General features: G+C 42.1%; 1 protein-coding gene across 1 annotated transcript in view; it reads left to right on the top strand.

Annotated features, from left to right (window-relative positions):
* CCNYL1 (cyclin Y like 1) overlaps window positions 1-15,658 on the top strand; it is a 50,855-nt gene that overhangs the window by 25,964 nt on the left and 9,233 nt on the right. Inside the window, exons 6-8 of the mRNA XM_084643392.1 lie at window positions 4,329-4,380; window positions 8,711-8,830; window positions 11,874-12,040. Of these exons, the coding sequence (XP_084499518.1) occupies window positions 4,329-4,380; window positions 8,711-8,830; window positions 11,874-12,040 (339 nt within the window). The remainder of the gene's footprint in view (window positions 1-4,328; window positions 4,381-8,710; window positions 8,831-11,873; window positions 12,041-15,658) is intronic.

Genomic DNA, 15,658 nt, shown 5'->3' on the forward strand with positions numbered 1-15,658 from the left:
TTTTTTAGGTTCAAAACATCATACAGTTTTATGGAGCCTCTGCTTTTCCCTCATAGTTATGCCATAGGCTGATCGACCTTGTAAAACAATGTTTATGTTCAATATTACGTCAAGGGTGAAGCACAAAAATTAAAGTGGCAGTGTTGGAAAAACCTACTGAACTTGTTCTAGAACCTGCTCCTGCTTTTAAGTGCACCAGCACTTGGTCTGGGCTGTGGCTTGCCTCCTTCTAAGTAAAATGGGGTTTAGATTATTACACTTTAGATGTTCATAAGAAAATTTTGCTCTGTGTACTACATTAATATGCAAATACCACATATTAGAATCCTAGAATATCAGGGTTGGAAGGGACCCCAGGAGGTCATCTAGTCCAACCCCCTGCTCAAAGCAGGACCCATCCCCAACTAAATCATCCCAGCCAGGGCTTTGTCAAGCCTGACCTTAAAAACCTCAAAGGAAGGGGATTCTACCACCTCCTTTGGTAACGCATTCCAGTGCTTCACCACCCTCCTAGTGAAAAAGTTTTTCCTAATATCCAACCTAAACCTCCCCCACTGCAACTTGAGACCATTACTCCTTTTTCTGTCATCTGCTACCACTGAGAACAGTCTAGATCCATCCTCTTTGGAACCCCCTTTCAGATAGTTGAAAGCGGCTGTTAAATCCCCTCTCATTCTTCTCTTCCACAGACTAAACAATCCCAGTTCCCTCAACCTCTCCTCATAAGTCATGTGTTCTCATCCCCTAATCATTTTTGTTGCCCTCTGCTGAATGTGTTCCAATTTTTCCACATCCTTCTTGTAGTGTGGGGCCCAAAACTGGACATGGTACTCCAGATGAGGCCTCACCAATGTCAAATAGAGGGGAATGATCACATCCCTCGGTCTGCTGGCAATGCCCCTACTTATACATCCCAAAATGCCGTTAGTCTTCTTGGCAACAAGGGCACACGGTTGACTCGTATCCAGCTTCTCATCCGCTGTAACCCCTAGGTCCTTTTCTGCAGAACTGCTGCCTAGCCATTCGGTCCCTAGTCTGTAGGAGTACATGGGATTCTTCCGTCCTAAGTACAGGATTCTGCACTTGTCCTTGTTGAACCTCATCAGATTTCTTTTGGCCCAATCCTCTAATTTGTCTAGGTCCCTCTGTAGCGTATCCTTACCCTCCAGCGTATCTACCACTCCTCCCAGTTTAGTGTCATCTGCAAACTTGCTGAAGGTGCAGTCCACTCCATCCTCCAGATCATTAATGAAGATATTGAACAAAACTGGCCCCAGGACCGACCCTTGGGGCACTCCGCTTGATACCGGCTGCCAGCTAGACATGGAGCCATTGATCACTACCCGTTGAGCCCGATGATCTAGCCAGCTTTCTATCCACCTTATAGTCCATTCATCCAGCCCATACTACTTTAATTTGCTGGCAAGAATACTGTGGGAGACCGTATCAAAAGCTTTGCTAAAGTCAAGGAATGACACGTCCACTGCTTTCCCCTCGTCAACAGAGCCAGTTATCTCGTCGTAGAAGGCAATTAGATTAGTCGGGCATGACTTCCCTTGGTGAATCCGTGTTGACTGTTCCTGATCACCTTCCTCTCCTCCAAGTGCTTCAAAATGGTTTCCTTGAGGACCTCCTCCATGATTTTTCCAGGGATTGGGGTGAGGCTGACTGGCCTGTAGTTCCCCAGATCCTTCTCCTTCCTTTTTTAAAAGATGGGCACTACATTAGCCTTTTTCCAGTCGTCCGGGACCTCCCCCGATTGCCATCAGTTTTCAAAGATAATGGCCAATGGCTCTGCAATCACATCCGCCAACTCCTTTAACACTCTCGGATGCAGCACATCTGGCCCCATGGACTTGTGCTCGTCCAGCTTTTCTAAATAGTCCCGAACCATTTCTTTCTCCACAGAGGGCTGGTCACCTCCTCCCCATACTGTGCTGCCCAGTGCAGTAGTCTGGGATCTGACTTGTTCATGAAGACAGAGGCAAAATAAGCATTGAGTACATTAGCTTTTTCCACATCCTCTGTCACGAGATTGCCTCCCTCATTCAGTAAGGGGCCCACACTTTCCTTGACTTTCTTCTTGTTGCTAACATGCCTGAAGAAACCCTTCTTGTTACTCTTAACATCTCTTGCTAGCTGCAACTCCAAGTGTGATTTGGCCTTCCTGATTTCCCTCCTGCATGCCTGAGCAATATTTTTATACTTCTCCCTGGTCATTTGTCCAATCTTCCACTTCTTATAAGCTTCTTTTTTGTGTTTAAGGTCAACGAGGATTTCACTGTTAAGCCAAGCTGGCCACCTGACATATTTACTATTCTTTCTACACATTGGGATGGTTTGTTCCTGTAACCTCAATCAGAATTCTTTATGACCTAATCCCTTTCCATGGTATGACGTTTAATATTTGAATTGGGAACTGAAGCTTGAGCCTCGTAGAACATTTTGCCATTCAAATGAAGCTGCTAGCGCTGCCCTTTCAGAGAATGAAAATAGAGAAGAACACGAACTGTCTGATCCTGTATTAAACAATCAGCAGCTTCTTAAAAACAAGCCAGATCATGTCTATAAGATCTGGCAGCAGAGGGCTGCCAGCCATCTCTCTGTCACTGTCCCTCTTTGTGAAGAGGTCACTTTTGTAGAGTTGGGATCTGCTGCAGTCTTTTTCACTAGAGGGCTTACCTAAAATTAACTACCTTGAGAGAACTCCCAGTGTGATGGCAGAGACTAGTCCCTAGAGTAAACCACAAATGTCTGGGGACTGTCTAGGCTAGCCTCTACAATCCTGTAAACTGTCTTGATCAATTATGAATAGATTAATTTGAGGTTAAAAAAAAACTCAGGGCGGAGAGTGGGCAGCCCCAAGAGTGGCGTGGGGTGGAGGCGGGATGCATGTAATCTTAACTTCACCCCTACAGGTTTTACAGAGCTCTTCTTAGGGAAGGGAGAATACCCTTGAAAGGTATCCACCCTTCTTGATGGGCAAAAATGGGGCATGTTTTAACACTGTTAGCTCAATTGAGTTAGTGTAACATGTTTGAAAAGCACTTTTCATGTTTGAGGTCTTGTATAGACTAGAATTTAAGATGTGATGTTCGCTAACCTGCTGATACGTACCAAGTCTTTTGTAGACAAGACATACTGCCTTTAATGTATGTTAAACTAATCTAGTAAACGTCTAAGGGAAGCCTAGGCTTCAATGTGGCCAGCGAACATGGCTTCAAATGTGCTAGCTTGCAGAACAGTAAGAGGGCTTTTCAGTCATGTTCAGCTAACTTAATTCAGCTAACACAATTGGAAAAAAAAATACATCAGGGCCTTGTCTTTACTAGAAAAAAAGGTGTATTTTCTAAAGCACATTAGCTAGCATGCTAAAATCCTACTGTAGACAAGGCTGTTGTAGTTTTATGAACATTAGCTGGCTGAGGTAGACTCTGGGGAGCAAAGGTTTTATTTTGATTAGCTAACACAAGTTAAAAATATAGTGGCTTTCCCTGTATTAGGATTTTAACATGTATTAATGATCACACCATTTTTCCTAGTGAGGACAGGGCCAACGGGAGTTCCCAGGGGTAGCTGCAGCTGAGGGAGTCACTCATGTAATGCTTGCTATATCTTCCCTGGAAAAAAGGTGCTTTTGACATTGAGATAGTTTAACTCAAGTTAGGTGCGTTCTAAAATCCTAATAGAGACAAGGTGAAGGTAGTTTTTTGCCTTGATGCCACTAGTTGAGGTCAACGCTATAGCCCTCACATGGGGTTTGTCTCAACTAGCTACACTGAGCGCAAACCACCTGTGCTTTGTCTCTGCTAGGATTTTACATCAAGACAGCTCACTCACGTTAGCGGTTTCAATGTAAAAACATGTTTTTGGTTTCTTGCGGCAAAGACCTAGCAGTAGGTCCATTGGCACCATGCTACCAGGGCTTGTCGCATTATATTTAGCTGCAGCATACATTGTATGACTGTATGAGAAGTGTTACTTTATAATGAGATGAAAGTTTGTTTTCAGAAGAGCCTATACAGTAAATACATTTAATATAATGTCAACTCTAGGGCCTTTATGCAGATACTTAATTTAACTTCTGGTAGTGAGAACATAGCTAGCTGTTCACATGCTTGATTTTGCTTATTAAATTCTTTCAGTTATGGAAAATCTCTTCATAACCACGCTGATAGGATTGCAGCAAAACCTAGTGCCAAATTCCAGGAAAAATGTGCAAAACTAAAAAATGTGCTTTAATGTGGTGAACGGTTTTTACAGTATCAAATGCTTTGCTCTGCCAATAGTTAAACTCCATTGGTAAAATGTGTACTCTTGTTTGATAGAGATTCAGTCAGATCATTGGATATTTTTGATGAAAAATCGCATCCTCTCACGGTAAGTGTAATTTTTTGAGCTTATTTTTGTTGTTACTCATGTATGTATTTTTATCCTTGTCTTGTATATCCAATATAAATAGCATTCACTTCAAAAGAGTAAAATTACTTTTTGTTAATATAGATCTAAGTGCAGGCAAAGTTATGTGGTCTTCTCCTCTTGGAGCTTCTAAAACCAAATTGGTTTATGAATAGACGACCAACTATTATGTCAATAGGCAATTGCAGTGTACCCTTCACTTTTCCTCATGGTATTTGAAGAATAAGATGTGTTAAAGTGAAGTGGTGACATTTAACATGCATCATGTTAGTTCCATGTTTATTCTGATTCTTACTATTCCCTGTGTCTGTTTTTTGTTTTGTTTTTTAACACTATTTCGTGCCAAGCGCTTGGTCAAGGCTGTATAATCATTTTGGAGGAAGCATGCTTTACCTTTACAGCCTTTGTGCCTAACCTTTAAGTGATAGCAAATAGGAGTACATAGTTCATAAAGCATCACACAAAGCAGGAGACGGTGAGTCTGGCCTTTAATGAACCTGAAAGGCAAAATTTTAAAGTAAATATGCTTAATGTCTCTTACCCTGGCAGTTTGAGGCATTCAACATATTGTTCTAAAGTTATTAGTTTTCATGCTCCTGTTTACAGACAATCTTCTAAGGTACAAACCTGATAGTAGATTTGAGCTGAAGACTCTGCGCTTCAGCGTGTAGTTGTTGAGTGGTGTCAAGTTGACTGCCTTGCAGAGTCCTGGTCATTTACTTTGTTTTCCTTTTCATCAGGATTGAACTTAGAAGTGTCTGTGCTGGTTTAAAAGACTTTTGTGGTTTAAAAAAAAAAAGTTTGTCTTTCAAATATTTAAACAGATACAGCTTTGATTAATCTTCCTGCCAGATCCTAAAAATATGCTTTAGTATTAACATAACTATTAGTGTTAAATATAAATGATATTTCTGGTGTGGGGTGTGTGTATTGACTTATAATAGTTGAGTTTCATACTTTTTAAAGTAACTTTACAAGTCATTCTTTACAGTGTCTGTGTAGTGGCGGTGTTTGACCTCTAGTATCTAAAACTTCTTTAAAAGCAGTTTAATTTGGCAAAAGAATTATTCTGTAAAGATAGCTTCCATAGAGGAGTATCAACTCTGTGTGAGGTAGGCAGAAATCTGCAAGCTCTACATCTTTTCTGTCCCTAAAGACAGTGATAATGAGTAGGAGTGCAGGCCACCTCTGCCTGTTGATCACTTGTCACCACAGAGATTAAGCTTTTGAAATTTTGCATTCCTGCTTGTATCTCTTTGGCAGATGTTTCAGTACCGCGTCATCCTGTCCAGCTTTGACTGTTCCCGATATCCTTTTCCATGACCCTCCCTGCCTTCCAGTCAGATCATAACTCTTTCCTTCACTTTTCCCCCTTTTATTTCCCTCCTGAATCTGCTGGCCTATGATCATCAGTAGGATTCCAGTGTCCAGCAGCCTCTGAGGAATCCTGATTCTGTGTCCTGTTTTATTTCCGGTGTCAGGCACTTCAGGTAGCTTTGCCTTAGAGTTCACTCACTCCACTGCTACTTGCTTCTAGAATTCCTTTGTCTGTTTTGGATATCATCCTCTGTTTCAGCCACTTGGGATGGGAGAAAAGCATCCCTTCTTCCCTCCTTTAAATCCCCAAGAAACTTATGAATCTGGCTCAGTGATTTGAAGGAGAAATCCTTGGCTTGTATGGCAGAGTCATGTTTGACAGCTGGACACTTGGGTTGTGCCCTCCCAGACTCCGCTTCCCTTTCAGCCCAGAGATCAGAGTCCAACATCATCCCTTACAAAGGTAGGAACTTCACCGTTTGCAGAGTTCCTAGTATCCTCTGGTCTGTTTTGAAGCCAGTAGTGCTGAGGTCTGTCTGTCTTGAACAAGACTTTACGTTCCCAAATGAAGCATTGGCAGGAGGTGCCAAGTGACTAGTTGCCCCTGACTCACAGCTGCTAAAGCCTTTAACTTAGGGTAGCTCCGCTTCAAAGCATATGTCTACACTGCAGTTAGACACCTGAGGCCAGCCTGTGCCAGCTGACTTAGCCTTGGGCTAAGGGGCTGCTCAGTTTCAGTGTAGATGTACAGGCTTAGGCTGGAGCCCAGGCTCTAGGACCCTATGAGATGGGAGGGTCCCAGAGCTCGGGCTGCAGCCCCAGCCCGAACCTCTACACTGCAGTTGAGCAGCCCCTTAGCCCAAGCTCTACAAGTCTGAGTCAGCTGGCATGGGCCAGCCACAGGTGTCTAATTGCCATGTAGACATACCCAAAGATTCTAGCCTCTCCTCTCTATACAAGTTCAGAACCAGAGACCTAGCCATCTGAGTGCGGTACCACCTTAGATGCTCTCCTTAAAACTATATTGTGTTTCATCAGAGCTCTCTGGGTTAGAAGTCCTTTCCAATAAAGTTGTACCCTATTTCAGACCAATGAGTGAAGCTGTGGTAGATAATTCTCACCACTGGCCCTGTCTCAAGTGCGGCTGAGAAAATATTGTGCTGAGCACAACTCTTGGTTAAGTCTTGCACCTTGTACCTGAAATCTTGCTGGTTGTGGATGGTCTGGCCAGATGGAAGAACAGAAGCCAGGAAACCTTATGTTTGATACTGGAATCTATCCTGACAAGTTAACCAATATGCAGCAGTAAAACATTAATTTATAGGCAACTGGGCCTTCATGGCCAAAAGGCAGGTGGACCTCAGAGCAGAGACCTTTTATCAGGTTGTCATTTCCCTAGACAAATGATAGGAGCTCAAAGTCAGGGCATGAGGGCCCGAGCTTGGCTCAGCATCAGGTGTGTGTGGCATGGCCTCTGATGCAGATGAACCTCCTGCCGGCATTATTCCCACATTTGCATGCCCGTCCTGGAGAGGCCTTTCTTCACATATGGTTTGCCCAAAAGATCTTGGGTTTCTATTTGGCAGGAACTGTTCTCATCGGTTTTATTTCTTTTGACATCTCTTACGTAAGAGCACCATGTCTGACTTCCTGGGTTTTTTTTTGCTTTTTTAAGCCTAGTTTGAAGCCAGCCAGGTCAATGTCAGCTCATTTGATCAGACACAGACCAGCCTCTGCCTGCCTATGTTAAGAATGTTGTTGTTAGACGTATGCAAAGCAGGCATTCAATTCTCACCCCGTTCATTTGCTGCCCTTTGGCTTTGGACTCGAGGAAGAACTCTTTTCCATCTCAGTCCTGCAAAACCTGTTTCTAAAATAGGAGAGCCCAAACTCTCACATGTCACCATAAAGTTTTGGATACCAGGATGTCCTATACGTGAGTTGGCCAGATTTTTGAAGACTTTGATTGTTTTTGTCTTAATCCTTATGCATGTCTTCTACCATATTCAAAAACATTTTATATTTGGCTTTGGCCTTGCTGTAGCTGTTGGTTTGTCTTACTGAAACTGTTTTGGGATTTCCTTTAAACTTCCTTTTTGCCAGGAGTAAGAATCCTTCAGGGATGGTATCTTTTAAAGAAGGGATAGTTACCTTCTAATTTTGTTTTTCTGGGATCATTCTGCAGGATTTTTTCTCATTCACCACCCTCCCCCTCAGCCTGGAGGGAAACCTTATGAGGTATCTGTATGAAGCTTCACTTTGTCTTTTGAAAAATCAGTGCCTCCAATATTTGTGATTGTAGCTTATTTTGGGATGGAATTTTTGCTTCCTGCTAAATAGGAAGGTTCCATAGATGTGTTAGTCCCCCACGGGGTTCGTTCATGCTCTTGCCTGCTGCCCATAGGGAAGAATTACCTTTCAGAACTTGGAATTTCCCTTGCATCATGCTAGGTAGCTCATGCAGAGCAGTGAAAATCTTGCATGATACTTTCAGAGAAGCAGAATGCCTAGGGATTCCTGATGTATATGTAATTGCCGTGTGGATATAGAAGAATGCAGCGTGGACACTGGTATGCCAAGAATGTTACCTACCATCTCGCCTGTCAAGATTACGTACTTCTAATCATCACTTCAAGGATATAACCAAGAAATGTAACTTCAGGATGACAGAGGCAGTCATCTGCCTTTCATTCAAACCTATATCCTTATAGGAGAAAAATGTGAATTAAAACTGGACTACAAAAGACCAGGTAAAACTATTGCTTTTGTTAGAGACCTCTCCTAATATTTACTCTTATGGCCAGTGCTGCTTTCTATCTTGTATAGAATTTTGTTCCTTCTCTTTCCAAAGCAAAAGTTTGTGTAGATTTGTCTTTCAGACTGGTGAAAGGAAACAATAGTGTATTGCTGTAAAAAGCAGTCCCAAGTAACATTTAGAAGTGCAGTGACTAACTCTAGGCACTTTCTATTTCAGCGGGAAGAAGTTCCAGATGACTACAGCAAGCATGACCCTGATCACAAGCACATTTACCGTTTTGTACGGACGCTTTTTAGTGCAGCGCAGCTGACGGCTGAATGTGCAATAGTGACACTGGTAAGACATATTCGGTCATTTGGTTCAAGCTGTCAACATTTCTTTTCTATTGAACAAGTTGATTAAACTCTGCTGAATATAAGGTAGACGTAAATTGAAAAAGGAGTCTGTCTGGATGTAATGCAGATATAACTGCAAAGCAGCGTTTATCAATCAGCTGTAACATTTTATTTATAATTTTTCTGATATTTCAGGAATGACACTTACAGTTCCTTTCCTGTGTCTGCATATGCAGGGTCCGGTCAGTTTGTAAAATGACCCATTTGTTCCAATTTGATACTATTAATGAAAGGTGAATAGTTACTAGTGAGATGCAGTTATAGGGGAATGGTGACAGGGTTATGGCACTTTAACGACTGGGCCACTGGTTGAATCTGGCCCCCGTCAGTAGTGATATTAAAAACAACCACTATTGAATGGCTGTTCGTTGGCCAATAAGAACGGAGTTGTGGCTTCAATATAATTCTTAAGGGAAATATCCACATTAGAAAGTTTATTGCCCTTTCTCATCGCACAGATGCCTAGGATTGAATTGACTGAACTGCTGTCTAAATCCTAGAAGCACTATGAAGCGTGCGATGTCTGCCCATGTGGTATCTGCAGTACTTGGTTTCCAGGACTGTCAGTCAGGCACGTTAACTTCAAATTCACGTATAGACTTCCCTACTTTTTCTTAACTGCAGATGTAGCAGTGACCTTCCTTTACAAGGTGGCTGAAGGCCAGTGGCCTTTGACATCACGTCTCATTTCACCTGAGGTATGCAGGCAGGGCTTGAAAAATCCATTCACCAGTGGTATGTAGGATAATTTTCCTGGAGAGCAGTGAAACTTTTCTAAAGGGATCTTAAGTAATCAGTTTCACAGCATTTTAAGCTTTCATTTAAAAATAGGCTGCTTGCCCTTACGGTGACTAAGATACACTCTTGGGTAAATCGAATCAGTGGAGCCCTTGCTGCTCATGCCTTTTCCAAGCCACAGTGTACTGAACGTAACTGGTTTATTCAGAAACCTGTGAGCAACAGTAAAACTAATCATGTCCTATTTACTCTGCATGATACCAGAGGGACGGAGGAGTGATGTGCTGGTGGCAGAGAAACAAAATGTGGTTGTGTATAATAATATAGTAGAGATCTTTTGCAGAAATTGGGAGTTTAGAGGAAGATCCAGTAATGGACCACCACCCTAAACACCTCTAGAGTTGGGGGGGAATTAACTCCATTTCCCTTCCATCAGTTGAGGAGGTGGGCCTCTTCTAGTTTATCAGATGTATATTAGCCAGAGACTGATGTGGACGATAGAGCCCCTAAGTGGGTCCAGGAACAGCACTCTGGTAAGAATCTCAGCAGCTGAGCCACCTTGCCATTGCAACGCTGGAGCCCCTCCTCCCATTTTATCAATATCCAGCTGTTGAGTTTAGTCCTCTGACTGCTTCCAGGTATATTTGATAGTACCTTAAAAAAAACCCATCCAAAACATACGACCATCTCATTATGTTCTTGCCATGTGACTTTGAAAAGTGTGGCAGATAAAGAAACTGAAGATTGACACTGATTGTCCAAAAAACACTTCCTAATTTATAAAATTATTCTGGGGATGAGGACTACTGAAATTTGGGCTTCAGTTGCCTACTAAAACTATATGGTAATTTCAGTTTAGTTTCACATCTGGGATAGGAAACAATAATGCAGAGATGAGCAGAGGAGGAAAGAACTGCAGCCAAAAAGAGGTAACAGAACTGAGTGTGGCAAAGAAGCGGACTCCTGATGTTAAGAAATGATTTAATAAAAATTGTGACCAAGAAGGCTAAATAACTACATTGAGCTACTGAAACTCTGTAAGCATTTTGTGTTGCTTTCCTAAAGCATGCAGGCATTTTTTACAGGGCAGGTCGTATCTGACCGCAGGCATTCTGGCCAATACACGTATTTGGAAATTAGCACTTCCCCTGAGCTGAAGAAGTTTGTTTTTAAAAAGTGGACTTCCGCCAGTAGGTGGCTCTATTAGCTATTGGAAAAACTCTGGGATTCCAGTCTAAGCCTACAAGCAGAAGGTTAATTCACTATTTATTAGTCCACTTTTTCCATTCAAAAAAGTCTTATGAATAGATGAAAAAGTATTGAAAACATTGAGGTCGCTAAGCTAGAGTTCTCTCCAGCCCCTCACACCCACTTGTGAATGGAGTTTAAAATCTTGATTCACAAGTAGATTTTTTTTCAAAAGTAATTTTTTTGTATAAAAGTGCCAGCTGCTTGGCACAGGTAGCCCTGGAGTAAACCAGCATGTACTTGTAGGAAGCGCAGTGTCCGTAAGGAAGCAGTTGAGATTAAAGCTGCTTGGGGGCTGTTAGAAATTGTATCTGAGGAGGTAGGAAATTCATTTGGAACTTTGAAAGTTTTCTACTTGAGGCTTTGTCACCACCTACCTCTCAGTGCAGCAAGCTGAGACGTGAGGGTAGCTTTTACTGAGGTGTGTGTGTGGTGGCTAACAATCTGTTTCATTCAGATTGAAGTGGAGATGTGATGTGAAGGAACCTGGATGCCATAATGATGGGCATGGGGCAAATAGATGCAATACAGCTTAAGGCTGTGAAAATTTTTTGTTTAAATGCAGATCGCAATATGTGCTGTCTTGCTTTAAACACACCAGCCCAGCCATGAAGAGAGAAGGCTAATGCATTAGAGTGGAGTGGTTAATAATCCCAGGTTGGCATTAATGAAAATGTCACAGTGTTGTGAATGACTTTTTCATCATGAGTCTTACTGGTGCAGCAGAGCTTGTTGTTAGAAACTGGTTTTACTTCATGAGTTGTATTCTGCACTTCAGGATCATTCAGTCCTTTAATGTCTTGTATTTAAAATGGAATGTGTAATCTTTTTGAAAGTCTGAATGCTAACATTCAGTAATAGCCCCTAATTCTGGTAGCTTAATGGATATGGGATAAATAAATGAACATAATTGGTAAAGTCTAATTAAATCCAACTGAACGATTGTTTGGAACTCAAACTTCAGATTGAGATGTCTAAGATGAGTTCTCTTTCTGTAGGTTTACTTGGAAAGACTCTTAACCTATGCGGAGATTGACATCTGTCCTAGTAACTGGAAGAGAATAGTTCTAGGAGCTATTCTGCTGGCTTCTAAGGTTTGGGATGATCAGGCTGTGTGGAATGTGGATTACTGCCAAATATTGAAGGACATTACGGTTGAGGACATGTAAGTTGCAAGTTTGGTCAATTTGCTGCTTTCTTAAAAACAGTGTTTTTTGGAGAGCTGCCATTATTGTAAAGTTGTCCATTCTAAGGCTGGTGTGCAGTATGGAGAATTGAAATAGTTCATGTTGTCAGGCTTCATTTCCTTGAAAGTAGAATTATCTGTCTGTTAACAGGGAAACTCCAGATAAAAGCGTTCTCTTAGAACAAGTCCATATTGGTGTTACTAATAACTTTTAATTTTTTGCTGTCTGTCATTTTCACTTCCCTTAGCCTGATGATAAAAAAAAAAAACCAAGCTAGTTACTAATCGATATCACTTTCAATACGGATACTCACTATCCGTTTGCTAGTGCAATAAAGAAATATTTGGTTTATAGACACAGTGGAAATTAAAAAAAAAAAATCCATTGACATTTAAAGTAAGAATTGGTTAAAATACTTTTTGTTGCTTTTGGATTTTTTTGTAAGAGCTTTCAGGATTAGTTGTGATTTCTCACTCCTGGATTCATATTCCAGCTTTCAGCCAAATCAGGAACACCCCCTTCCGTTTAGTCCGGAAGCAGGTATCTTGTGCCAGAACCTACTGTGGCACATAGGCACCCCTAGTGCTGCGACTGCCTTTCTCTTCTGAATGAGTTGTTGAAAGCACTTTCCCATGGTCTCTGCAATCAGTTCTTCAACTGTACTGCTCATCGTACAAATAAACTTGTTCCTCTTGCCTATTCTTTTTGCCTCAGGTTCTCCAATAGCAAATCTTAGGAAACCGTGAACCACCTCTGTGATTACACATAGGCCTTGAGCCTCACAGCTCCTGCTGTGTTCTTGTGGTGGTCTGTGCTTGTGTTGATGGGTAAAAGTGTGTGGAGAAGAGTTGGGTTGGGGGATAATACATTTTTTGGTTCACAAAACAATGTGAATGTTTTGAACAGTCACACTGTGTCCCTCGTGTAGAAGCTTGACTTGTATTTTTTGCCTCAGAGCAGTTCCTGACTGGTTTTGCAATGACACTTCCTCACATGGCGCTCAGGCCAAGACCTGACTCTCTGAATCTTTTCGGGCCTACTCAGATGCATAGTTTGCTCAGAAGGCCTTAAAGGCTCTTGACCATGTGTGAACCAGCTGGTCATTAGTTCTTTTGGCACCTTGTGTGTTTTCCCATCAATAGGGCATCCCAACCTTTCAGCTCCTCAGTGGCCGGAAAGGCCCAATATATTGCTTTCCTTAGGACGTCCTGAAGTTTCATACTACCTTCAGCGGTGATTGATTCAGACTCTTTGTTTAGCAAAACATGTCTTCTTCTGAACTGCAAGATGGGTATGCATTAAGACTGGCCTATGCTGACTTCAACTTCAGCAAGCAACTGGTCAAAACTTTCAGGTGCCTCAGCTTCTGTCAGCAGGATTTCCAGTGCAAGACAGCAGGAAGCATCGATCAGCCTGATGCCTTTTTTTTTGTTCTGAACTCAATGTTGCATCAGATTTCTACGCTTAACCACTTTATGACATGGTATCTTAAGACCTAGTTGTCTCCTGTGCTTTGGAAGCAGTGCGTATATTGAAATAGAGGTTTGGACTCCCTCAAGGTGTACTGGTCTCTGGGCTGATGTCTATGGCTGAGGCTCCTGTGATGGTCCTAGTGTTAACACGCTTACTCTCATAGTTTAGCTGCTCCTGCTTTTGCAGAAACCTGCAATGCTTGTTTGGGATTAAGGCAGTTTTTAAAAATGATTTGAGAGATTTAGATGGTAAGGAGGAAGAGAACTCTTCTGATGCAAAGCATCTCTTTGCTGGGGAAGAAGACAGTAAGCAAACTCTTTCCAGGATGATATTTAATGTTTACATAGTATTTTAAGACTCTGAACATGAAAATTACTAACTTTCTGGATTTGGCTTTCTACAAACTTGAAGATAAGGTCCTTTAAATTCGGAGACCATCTAGGATACAAAGCATACATATTAATGTATCTGGGAATAGGGTAATAGTACCCATCCACTTCCTTCTGAGCTAGTTGATGTTTGTGTCCTGCAACCACAGCTGGGTCAAAGATGGTAGGTAAGTAGTACCTTCAATGTAGGAACACCAAGATGGTTGCACCACACTCCCTGTTAGATCCTGGTTCTAATGATGACTTCTGTCAGATTAGACATGTGGTACAGCACTTCAGGACCATCATCAGAAACACTGGGACACCTTTGGATAAAGATTTGCCAGTTCACCTAGATGGCAGGTGTCGTCATTGGAAACTACCTGTACTTCATGGACAGATGCTAACTAGAGCTGTGTTAGACAGCCCAGGCACTTGTTAGTTTCTCTTCCCAAACAGAATAAAGGTTCTCAAAAAGCTGATTTGGCAGGGTGGAGACAGCAGTGGTATCTGTCTCCTTGGACATCAGTGAGATGACAGTATGATAAACTATTTACAGTATTGATGTTTCCATGAGAACAAGACTGCCTTTTTGAAGACTTCACACACACGTTCAGCAGAAATTCAAGGATCTGCCAAAAGATGGATGGGGAACATCTTTTAGGCAAAAGTTAAAGACTAGTTGCAGATGCTAAGCTCGCTCAGTCCAGTCCTCCTCCAATCAAGTATGGAATAAAGAGACTGCATCAGGCAGAAGCCGGCCCACGAGTCTGGTTGCAGGGTTGCTTACTACATCCAAAACTGGTGTTCTGCCTTCCTGCGAAAAGCCAGTGTGTTCCAAGGACCTAAGACAAGAAGTAGTGTCAAGGTTTCTGAGGTAGGGAAACCAGCCAGACTACCAGGATCTCTCTTTCAGAGGATCTTTGTTGTAGGGACACCAAAAGCCTTTTTATCTCCACTTCCCCAGTAAGCTTGCATTGCTGTGGATTTGTGCCTCTTAGGCATTAGCTAGCAGGGCTAATTAGCTTCAGAGAATTCTCCAAACTGCCCCCTTGCGAATGCAGTTTGGGACGACAGACTACTTCTGAAAGGCCATCAGAAAAGGGGAAGATTTTATTCTAGCTACTTTCCTGTTTCCCCAAATGATGACAGGCTGAGGCCCATCCTGCATCTGAAGTCTTAAACACTCCAGGTTTCAGGACAGATAGTCTACACCGGGTGAGAGTCCTCAGTCTGGAAGATTCTTCATCTTGCTGCTTTTCCCCACCAGCCTTTTAAGGGCAGCAGTATGAAGGCCAGTGCAGGATATCAACTGAACTACCTGTTCTGGGTAGATTGAGAAGAAGCCAGGGAGGTAAAATAGCAGGTAGGGTAGCTAAAGAGCAGAGGAAACATTTCTTTTGGATGTGTGGGGTAACTTGACTGAGGTAAATTGATGTGGCTGTTAGTCTGTATAACTAGGAGGCCTTTGCTGGAATACTTTCCAAAGAATTCACTTGGCCAGCTATTTGGCTTTACACACACACTAAAACTAGGTCACTCCTTCTGTAACCCCTCTTATTGGATTTGTATGGTGATTGGTGCACTCAAACTTCATGACATTTTATATTAATATGAACATAGTGATATTATTTACATCTACTCAGTACCCATGACCTTGTGTTCTACATATGTTTTTGTTCTCGTAGAAGTGACTTCATGTCAAACTGAACATCAAGCTCCAGGGACTAATCCATTTTATTTAATTCAAATAAA

Source organism: Lepidochelys olivacea (genome assembly GCF_965140295.1).
Source record: "Lepidochelys olivacea isolate rLepOli2 genome assembly, chromosome: 11".
NCBI classification, from domain to species: domain Eukaryota; kingdom Metazoa; phylum Chordata; order Testudines; family Cheloniidae; genus Lepidochelys; species Lepidochelys olivacea.